Here is a 14,309-nt window from a genome sequence, read left to right on the forward strand (position 1 = left end):
TCAGAATGTCCTGGTGTCTCTGGGACCCATATGCCTCTACAAGTATACTTAGAACGCTTAGGAGATCATGCACAGTACATGATGTGCTACAATGCAATCAACATTACTGCATGGTGGAGGGAGTTGGCGAAGACTATACAGCCCTGGTCAACTATTCTGGTAATTTAAGGTAAAATCAGCTTCTGGTTCCCATGCTTTCAAAACTGAAACTAAGGTGCCAGACAATGTCCTACAAGATATCCCTTTGGAAGAACCCCACTGCCCCACAATTGTCTTGGATTCCTTCTAGTCCTACATTCAAGGGGGGAGCAGCTTAGTTGGGCAGAGCATTCGGTGTTCATGCCCAGAAAAACTATAACACCCAAAACATTACTAAGGTTTCAACCAAAATGGAGAGGGGATGACTGGGTGGCAATTAAAATAAGACACCTACTCTGATTTCTGCTATTAAATAGTTTGAGAGTTCCAATGGAGAAACGTCACGCTACCACGCAGACTAGGAAGCAAGTCCAATGATAAAATGATCAAGATAAAATGTTAGTTCCTAATGGATTGCTTGGAATATGGTGAAATATTGCAGTAGACACCTAATCTGTTCCAAACTGTAACAGCCTGCATTGCCTAAACTGCTGGTTATGATCACAATTTCTTGCCAGTAGGAGGCACCCACTGGTCTGGTCAGCTTCCACCGGAAGCAAGGTGAAACTTGATCAGATTAAGGATGTACCTTTAACTCCACAGTGCAGCAGCTCTGGAACCAATGTCCATACATAAACGGTTATATGGATTCAGTGGTCAACAGGATCTCCGTTATGGGAGAGTACGGAAATTTTACCAAGATGGTCAACGGACACTTTAAAAATCAGAAGAGGTGAAAAATCCTCTGCTGCTGCATAAAGGAAACAGCTGTAACAAGAGTGCCACAGCCTGGTAAAGAACAGATTTGTAATAATACGTTATAGAGGAGTTAACTTTGGATGTAGCTCAGTCATACCTGTTGGAGCAGTTGCAAAGGACTGAGCATCTATGATCTCTTGATGTGAAGTTAACGGGTACAAAAATCAGACTAGTCAGCAATGCTGAGACCTCATGAAACAGTTGGATTTTCCCTAAAAGGGAGGACACCAAACCACTGATGGAATTTTAAAAGTATTTGGCCAAGTATCCTTTATGGACTTGCTACACCAAAAGAAAAGTTCCATTTAGGGAGCATTTTTCAAAGCAAGTTGGTAAATACTAAAATTCACTCCTGTGTGTGCAATGTATGGCTTTAACAAAATACTTTATTGATACATGTAAAAAGCCTCGAGTAACCATAAATTATCAATAGTTATATGTACTGCATACCAACAGGTGGCTCACCGTGGCTATTTGCACCTTTGCACCTAGTGTATAAAAATATAGTGAGACACATAAAAAAGGGAAATAAAAAACACAAACTTAAATACCTGCAGAGAGGTGAAACTGTTGTTGCCATTTTCTAGTTCTTTGTTTTTCTCAGTCAGCGATTTTAACTGTGCATCTGGAATGAATACAAAAATGGTAATATATAGTTAACAAACCCAAGCCAATGCGTTTACAAGAGAAGCATTAATCAGGTCACTATCAACTTCCAAAGAACTAGCGGGCTAGAAGAAGGTACACAAGATCCAGAGGAGACTTTCATATATAGATATGCAAACAAAGAGTAAACTAATTTTCAGGATTAACAAACTGATGTGGATAATCTGCACATGGCTTTCCTTTTTCACTGTATTCCATTGACTCAAGAGACTAAGGATACAACTACCAGAACAAATAAGGTTCATAAATGCAAGTTAGAATTGATCTCAACATTTGGTTAACTTAAGCCCCACTGTAGAATAACATCAATGCTCCATTGGCATCTAAGTGAAGGAAGATACCACAAACGCACCCGCCCAAACTTTGGCAGACGAAGCAGGAATTACCCAGCTAGCGTACTATGCAAAGGGATTGTATGGTAAACCTTGATGCAGTATCAGAGTGCTCTCGAGAATAAAGAAGTAAAATTAGGAGTTCCTACGTGGAGGACCACAAATAAAATTCTAGCAGAAACACTACAAAACTAGATTATGCAAATGTGTCTACCCATCGACACCAGGACAAAATGGCTCATCATGTCCATATGTTTGAGGAAAGCTCCACATTTGTGCCTACATCCTAAGAAAACTACACACAGGATCAAAGCCTTGGAAATACTGGTAAGGCAGTCTGGGATTTCGGAGATTTACTACAAACTGGGGGGATGGGGTTTGCGGACTTGCCTAAACTCTAGTCCAGCATAACCCCCACTTTCCCCAAGCCAAGACAGTCGAGGAAGAGCAAGCTTGCAATTCAAAAGACAAATTTAAAATTGCTATTACATCTTGTTACAGGATTTCAAGATTCCAGGCACATGCAAAGGAAAAAAATTTAAAAATCTAAAAAGTCGTCCCTGGATTCTAAGCATACAAAAGAAATACAACCCAGGATTCAAAGTCTATTTGTGTACTGAAAGAGGATGCACCCAAAAAGGAATTATATTTGGTTTACCTCACAAGTAAAACTCGAAGTGTAATGGCAATGTGAACAAGTTATGAGACTCAAAGTATGGCCGACAGCAATAGCCAACTATACCCATTTATGTCAAGACTTGGAGAAACATCCAACCTTTTATACAACGGGTAGCGAGTTTGTCAACAATATAAGACAACTAAACCAGGATTTAACAAACATTTCAAGACCTTATGCAGAGCATGTCATCATGTAAAAGAGGGGCGGGATGAAATGGCTCGAGTTATCTGTATATATGAATGGAATATTCTTGCCAGTCAAGATTAGTACACACATCCTAGACGGCAGCATGACCACTTTGGAGACCAGAGGGTACATAGTAAACATAATCCTCATGAACAGAACTGATGAAGAGCATGTGGTGTGGGTGGGGTCAGAAGGATGCTTAGAAATAGATACCATGAGGGATTTGGGTGGGAAAAGTACTATTGAAAATGCCCAGTCAGAGATAGGATTGGAAAAAGCAATGTGTAAGTGCAAATAGTAATGGCTTATGGTCCAGATTTTACATACGCTTTAAGAATGAGAAAACGAAATTGCTAAAAGCAAATTCGTTGCACTAGAGTGGGTGCTTCAGGTCTTGACTCTTGGTGATTTAAGACCTGAACAATATAGTCGTTCGGTGGACGAGCCACAAGGCTAAACCAAGCTTTGGTGACGTTTTTGTTGTTAGGTCTCGCCTGTCGATGCGCATGCGCATCGAGCAAGCGAGAGTATTGGGACTTATCTACTCTTTCCCCAACTTGCAAGGAATCGTGGCGATTCCTTGCAGTGCCCGTGACTTTTAAGCTCAATGCGCATTGAGCTTAAAAGCCCGTGCACATGGCCCCAGCCGCCTGCCTTGCCTACTCTCCCGCCCCCTCACTTCTTGATTGCACGGCCGCTAGGCCGTGCCTCCCCTACTCCTCCTCCTACTCTCCTCCCCTCCCGTCTGTTCCCGCACTCCTCCCACACCCCCGCTCCGCCCCCTCACTCTCTCTGCTCGCCCGCTCTCCACTCCATCAGGCAGCCAGATTCAGGAGAGCAATCTGGAGAGCAATCTGCGGGGTGCCGCCATTTTAGCAGCACGGGCTTTCCCGATCACTTGACACTTACAAATTGGGCAGCAGCATTGAAGGCTTTGCTGCCTTACAAAACCGGCTCAGCGTGGCTGTCGCAACGCAAGTTTCCGTGTCTCCTGGAAGGCATCAAGTGCAATACTCTATTCCTCGTGGAACAGATCCAGCAGGACAGACGAGTAAAGTCTTTCATCGCTCGCAGAACCTGTACAGTTCATTTATGAGCGACGTGGGGGGTTACAGAGAGACCTCTGCTAAACCCCAGAGAGGAATGTATAGGTGGAGGAGGGAGGCACGGAGAAGGAATTAACCTAGTGGGTAACTATTTGGAGAAGTCCTCCTTAAGCCGCTGTGATCTAGACTGCCACATGAGCGCCAGCTTATTTGAAAAGGGTTTGAATGCACAGGCCCGGGCCCTGCAGTCCCAGTGCTGCACATGTTCGAAATGTTGAGCTGCCACTGGGGGACAGCAAGTGTCTAGTTTCACGGCCCCGTCGCTTCCCTCCTCAAAGCAGCGGTGTGTTTTTAGCCTTGTGGAGCCCTTTGTGTGCCTTCCACAGGCAGCTGCTCTCGCGGCCTGAAACTCTCCGAGCCGGCAATTAGCGCCCATTAGGATGTCTGTCATTCACAGCATCGAGGCCGGACTCGTGAGCTCTGGCCCCAGAAGGTGCACTGGAGCTTGCAGCCTTCATGTCAGAACCTTTAATTAACAATTCTTCTACTAATGGACTAATTGGAGGGTTTTCAGAGACCAGCAGAGGGTGCCGGGCGATGAACACGTCTCTGCTACTAAAATGTCAAAACTGCTTCTTGATGCTAATCGGTCGTAAATGGTGAATATGTAGGTTTGCAGTTGTCGTGCGGTGCTTGACAGCACCAAGTATGCTGTATCACAGGTTGGGGTTGTGCATCGATACAGAATAGTAGTTTGTATCAAAAGCATGACCTTGATTACCGCATGATAGCTGGGTGTTAATCAGCATGGCTAAGTGTAATTCCTTACGCACGGTGACATTTCTAATGTAGCTTCAGCGCCATCGGAAGTATAAAGCACTATATCCGTATCATACCATTATCGGCACTACAGGTCTTGTGTTGCGGATTGAGTTTCCTTTTAGAGGAAAGTTTGGTTCTGATTTGCATGTGTGCCAACTGGGGCTACGTTGTTTTTCGTTCGTGGGGCCACAAAAGCTTACCCCACCGTGTAGAGTGAACAGCACGCCAGTTACAGCTTGTATTGCAGGATAAATTAAGAGGATTAATCCCCCGGTCGGCGGAGCTCGCTCACATGGCGGCCATCTCGCAGCTCGGCTAGCCACGCACCCCCAATGAATCACCGAACTTAGTGGAGAATGAATCAAAATAGAGTGGGACATCACAAGAAAAACACTCACACTCACGCAACGTCACACACCCGAAGCCTCACACCCCCTCACTCACACTCACCCTCACACCCCCTAACCCGCACACCGCCTAACGCTCACACCCCCTAACGCTCACACCCCCCATCACCCCCTAACCCTCACCCCCTAACCCTCACCCCCTCACTCTCACCCCACACCCTCACCCCACACCCTCACCCCACACCCTCACCCCACACCCTCACCCTCACCCTCCACCCTCACTCACCCCACACCCTCACCCCACACCCTCACCCCACACCCTCACCCTCACCCTCCACCCTCACTCACCCCACACCCTCACCCCACACCCTCACCCCACACCCTCACCCTCACCCTCCACCCTCACTCACCCCACACCCTCACCCCACACCCTCACCCCACACCCTCACTCACCCCACACCCTCACCCCACACCCTCACCCCACACCCTCACTCACCCTCAACCTCTCACACACCCTCAACCCTTCACCTTCAACCTCTCACTCACCCTCACACCCTCAACCCTTCACCTTCAACCTCTCACTCACCCTCACACCCTCAACCCTTCACCTTCAACCTCTCACTCACCCTCAACCCCTCACCCTCACTCACCCTCAACCCCTCACCCTCACTCACCCTCACTCACCCTCAACCCCTCACCCTCACTCACCCTCACCCTCACTCACCCTCAACCCCTCACCCTCACTCACCCTCAACCCCTCACCCTCAACCCAGCCTCACCCTCACTCACCCCAGCCTCACCCTCACTCACCCCAGCCTCACCCTCACTCACCCCAGCCTCACCCTCACTCACCCCAGCCTCACCCTCACTCACCCCAGCCTCACCCTCACTCACCCCAGCCTCACCCTCACTCACCCCAGCCTCACCCTCACTCACCCCAGCCTCACCCTCACTCACCCCAGCCTCACCCTCACTCACCCCAGCCTCACCCTCACTCACCCTCACCCTCACTCACCCTCACCCTCACTCACTCACCCTCACTCACTCACCCTCACTCACTCACCCTCACTCACTCACCCTCACTCACTCACCCTCACTCACTCACTCACCCTCACTCACTCACCCTCACTCACTCACTCACCCTCACTCACTCACCCTCACTCACTCACCCTCACTCACTCACCCTCACTCACCCTCACTCACCCTCACTCACCCTCACTCACCCTCACTCACCCTCACTCACCCTCACTCACCCTCACTCACCCTCACTCACCCACCCTCACCCACCCTCACTCACCCTCCCTCAACCCCTCACCCTCACTCACCCTCACTCACCCACCCTCACTCACCCTCCCTCAACCCCTCACCCTCACTCACCCTCACTCACCCTCAACCCCTCACCCTCACTCACCCTCAACCCCTCACCCTCACTCACCCTCAACCCCTCACCCTCACTCACCCCTCACCCTCACTCACCCTCACTCACCCTCAACCCCTCACCCTCACTCACCCTCACTCACCCTCAACCCCTCACCCTCAACCCAGCCTCACCCTCACTCACCCCAGCCTCACCCTCACTCACCCCAGCCTCACCCTCACTCACCCCAGCCTCACCCTCACTCACCCCAGCCTCACCCTCACTCACCCCAGCCTCACCCTCACTCACCCCAGCCTCACCCTCACTCACCCCAGCCTCACCCTCACTCACCCCAGCCTCACCCTCACTCACCCCAGCCTCACCCTCACTCACCCTCACCCTCACTCACCCTCACCCTCACTCACCCTCACCCTCACTCACCCTCACCCTCACTCAGCCTCACCCTCACTCACCCTCACCCTCACTCACCCACCCTCACTCACCCTCACCCTCACTCACTCACCCTCACTCACCCACCCTCACTCACCCTCCCTCAACCCCTCACCCTCACTCACCCTCACTCACCCTCAACCCCTCACCCTCACTCACCCTCAACCCCTCACCCTCACTCACCCTCAACCCCTCACCCTCACTCACCCTCAACCCCTCACCCTCACTCACCCTCACTCACCCTCAACCCCTCACCCTCACTCACCCTCACCCTCACTCACCCTCAACCCCTCACCCTCAACCCAGCCTCACCCTCACTCACCCCAGCCTCACCCTCACTCACCCCAGCCTCACCCTCACTCACCCCAGCCTCACCCTCACTCACCCCAGCCTCACCCTCACTCACCCCAGCCTCACCCTCACTCACCCCAGCCTCACCCTCACTCACCCCAGCCTCACCCTCACTCACCCTCACCCTCACTCACCCTCACCCTCACTCAGCCTCACCCTCACTCACCCTCACCCTCACCCTCACTCACTCACCCTCACTCACCCTCACTCACTCACCCTCACTCACTCACCCTCACTCACTCACTCACCCTCACTCACTCACTCACCCTCACTCACCCTCACTCACCCTCACTCACCCTCACTCACTCACCCTCACTCACCCTCACTCACTCACCCTCACTCACCCTCACCCTCCCTCCCTCAACCCCTCACCCTCACCCTCCCTCCCTCAACCCCTCACCCTCACTCACCCTCCCTCAACCCCTCACCCTCACTCACCCTCCCTCAACCCCTCACCCTCAAACCTTCACCCTCAACCCCTCACTCACCCTCAACTACTCTCACTCACCCTCAACCCCTCACCCTCAACTACTCTCACTCACCCTCAACCCCTCACCCTCAACTACTCTCACTCACCCTCAACCCCTCACCCTCAACTACTCTCACTCACCCTCAACCCCTCACCCTAACTCACCCTCACTCACCCTCACTCACCCTCAACACCTCACTCACCCTCACCCTCACCCTCACCCTCACACTCACCCTCACACTCACACTCACACTCACCCTCACACTCACCCTCACCCTCACACTCACCCTCACACTCACCCTCACACTCACCCTCACACTCACCCTCACACTCACCCTCACACTCACCCTCACACTCACCCTCACCCTCACCCTCACCCTCACCCTCACACTCACCCTCACACTCACCCTCACCCTCACACTCACACTCACCCTCACCCTCACACTCACCCTCACACTCACCCTCACACTCACCCTCACACTCACCCTCACACTCACCCTCACTCACCCTCACTCACCCTCACTCACCCTCACTCACCCTCACTCACCCTCACTCACCCTCACTCACCCTCACTCACCCTCACTCACCCTCACTCACCCTCACCCTCAACCCCTCACCCTCAACCCCTCACCCTCACACAGTGCAATAGGTCTCGGAGCATTTGAGTTAGAGATTTTAGAATTGTTTATGGCTTTTTTTATTTGTAATTCTTTAGCATTGGCTACAGGAAACAAAAATGCTAAAGATTTTTCTTTACTGCAGGTACACAGTACTAGTGTGATGAATTAGTCCGGAGCCATTTCCATCATATGTGTACTGTCAGGTACCAGGAGCATGCAAAACCAGGTAATGTTTGAAAAGGAAGGAAGTTACCCTTGGTAAATGGGTGAATGTGAAAGAAGTATCAGAAACAATGTTAATTCTTTACTTGGTGCAGCGCTATAGTGAGCGAACCCATAAAAATAGTGAGTTGCAACCATTCACAAATCAAAGTAACTGCACAGATGAGCAAGCATGTTAAATTGTTTTGCAATAGGGATAAGAAAATGGAAATTGACGCACTTTGATTCCTAAAAAAGTTAGCAAGCATTTGGTTTAGTTTATTATGGAAACTGCATATATTTAATTCTGTAGCCTAGCACTTACACAGTCAATAATTATTCTATATATTGGGTTCATAAACCCCAAAGACTGGGTTGAAGCCGAGCTCTAGAGGAATTGGAGGGGGGGGGGAAGAGGAAGAGAAATGATATCTGTCAAAGCCAAGAGGCTCTCAAAGTGTTCACGAGGTTAAGATATCATTAACAGGGTGGGAATTGTACGGCACACTGATTGGGCAGCACTGAGAAGTAATCAGCTACCAATGGCACCAAAGAACAAGTTCAAGGCTTTTAACATGGGGCATGCTGAAAATTAAGAATAGCTTGGAACAAAAATTATATGCACCTCACCAGGCACATGGGCCTCAGGAAGACTAGATTAAGTCATCTCACCCTTTCCCAAAGGTGGAGAGACGGCCCCAGAGAAGGCAACTAGGATGCAAGACTATTGATAAGAATTTGTACCTATGAACTAGTTCACACTCATGCAAGAAAGTGATAAAATGTCCAATTTATTCTTTACCTACTGTGCACATTACTACTTGTGTCCAGGACAAAGCCAACTAAGAGTGTTCCCAATAACTGCCCAATAGGAAAGCACACCACGCAGACACTTGGCTTTTTAGAGTATACTTACTTAACTTCTTGAGCTCTTCCCTTAGGTTCTGACACTCCTTCGTCTCTGTCACAAGCCTCTCCTGACTGTGGGCCAAGCGCTTCTCCACTTCAAAATACTGTTGTTCTGGAAAGCAAAGAGGTTATTGCTGGCGTTAAATATATATATAATAAAAACAGGTTTGAAAAGATTAATGGAAAATATTTCACCTGAAATCAGAGCACACACAAAAATCTGTAGTTTTTGTTCTTAATATTGATTTCACATGTTTAAAAAAAAAAAGGAAGCAGTGCCGAGTGCACCACCCACAGCATTTACAATACATGGGGCCTGCAACCCCTGAATAAAAGCCTGCTTAAGATTTCCTCACTACAGGCGACTTCTGTGGTCTGGAGTCGCCTATAATAATGAAATGACGAAGCTGCTTAACTGGAATAAGTTAAGCAAGTTGAGTTCTGGAGTCACAATGCCTCCTGTCAGCAGCAGCTAAGATGAAAGGGACGTCACAGAGCATACATACCTAAAGCTGCGGTTTATAACAAAGCATGGACGAAAATTGGCTTTTAATTATTGTGGTATTTTTCCCTCAAAACACAAATGATGAGCATAAAGGAGATATTTGTAAACATTTGTTTTCCCACTAAATGTCACTACAAGAAATTAAAATCTGCCTTTTTCTACATATTTTAATTTTCTACACTAACTTCTGAACTGATTTGAATATATTTTTGCAACCAACTTCTAACTCCTTTTTGTGTGTTTAATGTCACATTTGTTATTAATGTGTTCTACATGTCTGCATCAATATAAAAGAACAAGACACTAAGGATTTCTTTAAGCGGTTTGCAGAAAAGGCGACTGTATGACCATGCATCATCAGGAACAAAATCTACATTAAAAGGATATTGCAAGTGACCTCGGAGTTCCAGGACCTTAAAGCAACTTTGGCTTCTGCCCCATTCCTTTATCTGGTCACTGAACTGGTCCGTGATTTTCAATATCCTTCTAATGTATGGCCGCGGATACTTTATTCCGGATATAAAAGTGAAACACACAAGGTACCAGTGAACTAAACACTTGTATGAAGAGATAGTATTATAATGGAAGTTTTTTTATTTTCTTCTTAAATGACAATCATTTGACATCATGCAGCTAAACAAGGAGAGGGTTCAAATGCACATCTGCATATGCTACAAGCGAAAAGGGACCTGCCTTAAACCCAAGAATCCTAGGAACGAACACGGTTTTCCCTCCGAGTGCACCAAGCACCCAAATTTATGATGCATATTCCGGGACTTTAGATAAAGGGGACGCAGGCCCAGGTAGTACTATGGACAAACGGATTCATCAGAGGGACAGTAAGCAGTGCAGTACTGTGCCCAAGACACAAGGGTGCTCACAAGCACATTGATAAGGTCCGCATCAAAGAAAAAGCTAAGCTTTTCCACTTTATCTAATGGCCAACAAGGATTTCCTTACCAGTATATTTTCCCAACAATAAATTTTCGCCACCTAGCTTCTGCAGCAATGAGGAGAAAACAGTTTTATCCTCATTCAAACTGACCTGCACGCTCAACCGGCAGTGAATTCATTACAGTTCTTTAACTGCTTTCCAAGTCTTAAACTTAACCTTACAAAACGAAAAGAGAAAAAAACTCATAACTGGCGTAATGACAGAAATGATCAAAGGTCTGGAGCAATAGATGGGAGGGATGTGCATGAATGTTCTAGCCTGCTTCAGTTGCTGGCTTTGTGTAGATTACGCAACAATTCTAGGGTTTGAGGTGCAGGGTCGGATACCCACTGTTCAGAAGCAATCTGGACTAGGTAGGCAGGGTGTAATCCTTGCATTCATCCAGCAGCTCTGGCTTCATGATAATTTCCGGATTCATCTGTACCACTCACCCAAACAAAGTTACAGGTTATGGCCATGTGTGTAACCAGTTATTGTGCTGCTTCGTGTAACACACTTTTATACAATTCTCCAAGGTATGCTCATACTCAAGGTAGTCTTTCATAATCCGCACAACTCACAGGATACACTCCGGGACAAATGTATCACTGTTAATTACCATAAATGGTGCGCCACCTAATTGTGTGTGCCTTTAATGTGACCCTGTTGTAATATATAACACTTTGATTATTCAGCCGATAGGCAGGTTTCCTTAAAACAATACAGTTCTTAGACAGTCTTGCTGATTTTTTAAATACCAGGCTCAAGAATATGTTATATTATGGATCTGCTAAAACAGCAGCTTCATGGTAGAAACCAAGGGCTGAATAGAAACATGCATTTGTATGTTCCAAAATGTACGCATTTTACACAAACAACTCGCAAGAAGCAGAATACTAAAATGATACAAGGGAAATTACGACTGAAGAAAAAAACAAAACACAGGGAAACAAAAAGTCACTATGTATATATATATATATTTTAGGCCTCGTCTAGGCAGCTTTGCGATGTCTCTTCAAGACATGCTGTATTCAGGATATGAGGATAAAGCTCCACTTACTTCCCACTCGTCTTTTTAAATGGCTCCTGTCCTTTGTAAAGGGTGGCTTTTCATTGGTCATTAGGCTTTGTAGTCCCTCCTTAGGACCGCCTTGTCTCTTCTTGTAACCTCCCATGAGGACCTCCCATGAGGACATCCCCTGTTACATGTGTTGTTACGCCCTAGGTTTTAATTACAGCCTCAAGGTACTACTTTCTTAAAGGCGTTCAGACAGGACACTCACTTAGTCCTAAACTAGATTGGCAGGGATTACTTCACTCGCTTGCACATCTCACATTTATATTAGACCTTCTATAAATTTCCCTTCATCAGCTCCAGAGTACAACTAAATCTGGAATTAATATAATTATTTTCTCACATTTCAAAGCTACTAATTGTATACATGGACATAGCTATTTGAATGTACTCATGATACAGTCTTGCATGCAATGCATTATGGGTAGGGTAGATTTACCATATCTTCAAAGTTTGATGCTCACTAGGGACCTCTAGGCACAGCTTGTGTCGCTGCAACTAGACAAGCAGTGCCTTGATTACTAGGGAAATCTAGGCGCAGCTTGCTGTACTGCACCCACCACCTCATTTATATTAGACCTTCTATACATTTTCCTTCATCAGCGCCCCATACAGTAAAACCTAATCTGGAATTAATATAATCATTATTTTGTCACATTTCAAAGCAACTGATTGTATTTGTACTTATAGTTGTTGCTTAAGAGAAGCAAGGCTGGCAGTAACTGCGCCTCTTACTGACAGCCTTGTAGTTCATAAGCAAGGACTATAAGCACAAAGTGCGTCTTTAGGTCACCGTTTGCAGGTTTTCAAAACACTTTAATAAAAGACATTGTCATTTACAATGGCAATAGCTCAAATTCTCGAAATACGAGACCTATTGCATTGCAAATGCTTGTTTTAAACTTGTGTGAATGGCAAACAATATTGGAGTGTCTGCGACAGTGTTCAATATAGGTTTCATGTCAAGCCCAGCAACACTGGAGTTACTGACTATGAAATGGCTGCTTGTGTTCCAGTTCAGAGAGGACCGGGCCTGTCAGTTCGGGTTGGGCTGTTCCCAGTTGTAGAAGGGCCAATCCTGATTTGCATATGGCTTGGTCAAAACTGAGGTGGCATGGTGTGCAAAATAGTGATGACTGGGATGCGGCCCGAGTAATTACAGTGGCTGAGATTAATTCAAGCATTCCTGCCACCTCTTCTTTGAATCCTTCACTATGAAATGTATGGGGCAATGCAATATTCCTTAACTCTACTTAAAGCAGTTCACCTTTTAAAATGTGTGGCAGATACCTACAAAAGCAGACAAATTATTTATAATTATTAGCTATAGCTGCATGTTAGTTCTTTGAAAATGTGGTAAGAGGCCATACCTATAAATGATTGTTTTCATGAAATGATTTAGGACAGTTGACAACCTTATTATTGTTCTATTCAACCTTTATTGTATTCCTTTCTAAAAATTCACCTTTACTTGTGTATTTTAATTTCTGATGTTAATGCTTTGAATTGGTGTACTTTTTGAAGCCTGCAGGTTCACATTACACCATGGAGAACACCGCTACCCAGAGTGATTATCAATGGCATACAATATATACCAGCACTATTCCCACCACCCTTTGTGTGTTTCCTAAAACCTAAATGGCCATGAGCATGCCCAGATGTGGGTTCCTTGCTCGCTGGGCCACATCATTCAAGTTATAACTTGCCTACGAGGTATAGCAAGAATGAAACCAGTCTGGGCTCACTTCTGGATTGGACTTAGCCTGGTAGTTCGGGATAGATACCAGTAGGTGAGTGGGGCTGGCCGTGGTCTAGAGTGGCACAGTGGGCTAAAAACAATGTGTCAGAATGCTACCTAGTGGGACTGTACATGGTTCAGACTATTTGCAAGCATTCCACCCAACACCTTTTGTGTGTTTGAGCATTCCACAAATTGTACCATTGCTCCTTTAGTTTAAGAGGAATCTCTTGTGGATAGCCCTGGGAAATATACTTTACTTAGTTATATTTTAGCTTACATTCAGATGCCAATTGCAAGCCACTGCCTAGGTTGCAAACTGCAGATCAAGGCTATGGCCCCCAACTGGACATTCTCCACTTCATCACAATGTACTTCGGAAAATAACTGCATCTCACTGTGCCGGACTTTTCTAGGATGGCACAATGAATGGATGTTTATATTTTACAGCTAGGTAAACGCTGCAAAGACTTGTTTGAGTCAAAGTGTTATGGCTTACCTCGACATGCAAGATTGGATTGCATTAGCAAAAGTTGGCTTTGCACTGAAAAAAGGATTTACTTGAATTAAGATTTTTCATGACAACAAACAATCACAGGAACGGGAGTAGGCTAGAATTGATTGTTGAGGTGCTGATGTTCACAATTCTGTGCACATTCACAAACTTACAAATATGTTTTTCCACAAACTGATCACCAAAAGATAGACATTTACTTCTGACAAGG

General features: G+C 46.5%; 1 protein-coding gene across 2 annotated transcripts in view; it reads right to left on the bottom strand.

The window, feature by feature from the left end:
* Positions 1-14,309, bottom strand: part of TPR (translocated promoter region, nuclear basket protein) — a 684,526-nt gene that overhangs the window by 641,320 nt on the left and 28,897 nt on the right. For both annotated transcript variants that reach the window (XM_086956072.1, XM_086956065.1), the window contains exons 2-3: positions 9,340-9,444; positions 1,449-1,522 (exon numbers count right to left, since the gene is read on the bottom strand). In XM_086956072.1, coding sequence (XP_086812198.1) covers positions 1,449-1,522; positions 9,340-9,444 — 179 coding nt within the window. The remainder of the gene's footprint in view (positions 1-1,448; positions 1,523-9,339; positions 9,445-14,309) is intronic.

This window comes from Lissotriton vulgaris, chromosome 1_1 (assembly GCF_964263255.1).
Source record: "Lissotriton vulgaris chromosome 1_1, aLisVul1.2, whole genome shotgun sequence".
Lineage (NCBI taxonomy): Eukaryota > Metazoa > Chordata > Amphibia > Caudata > Salamandridae > Lissotriton > Lissotriton vulgaris.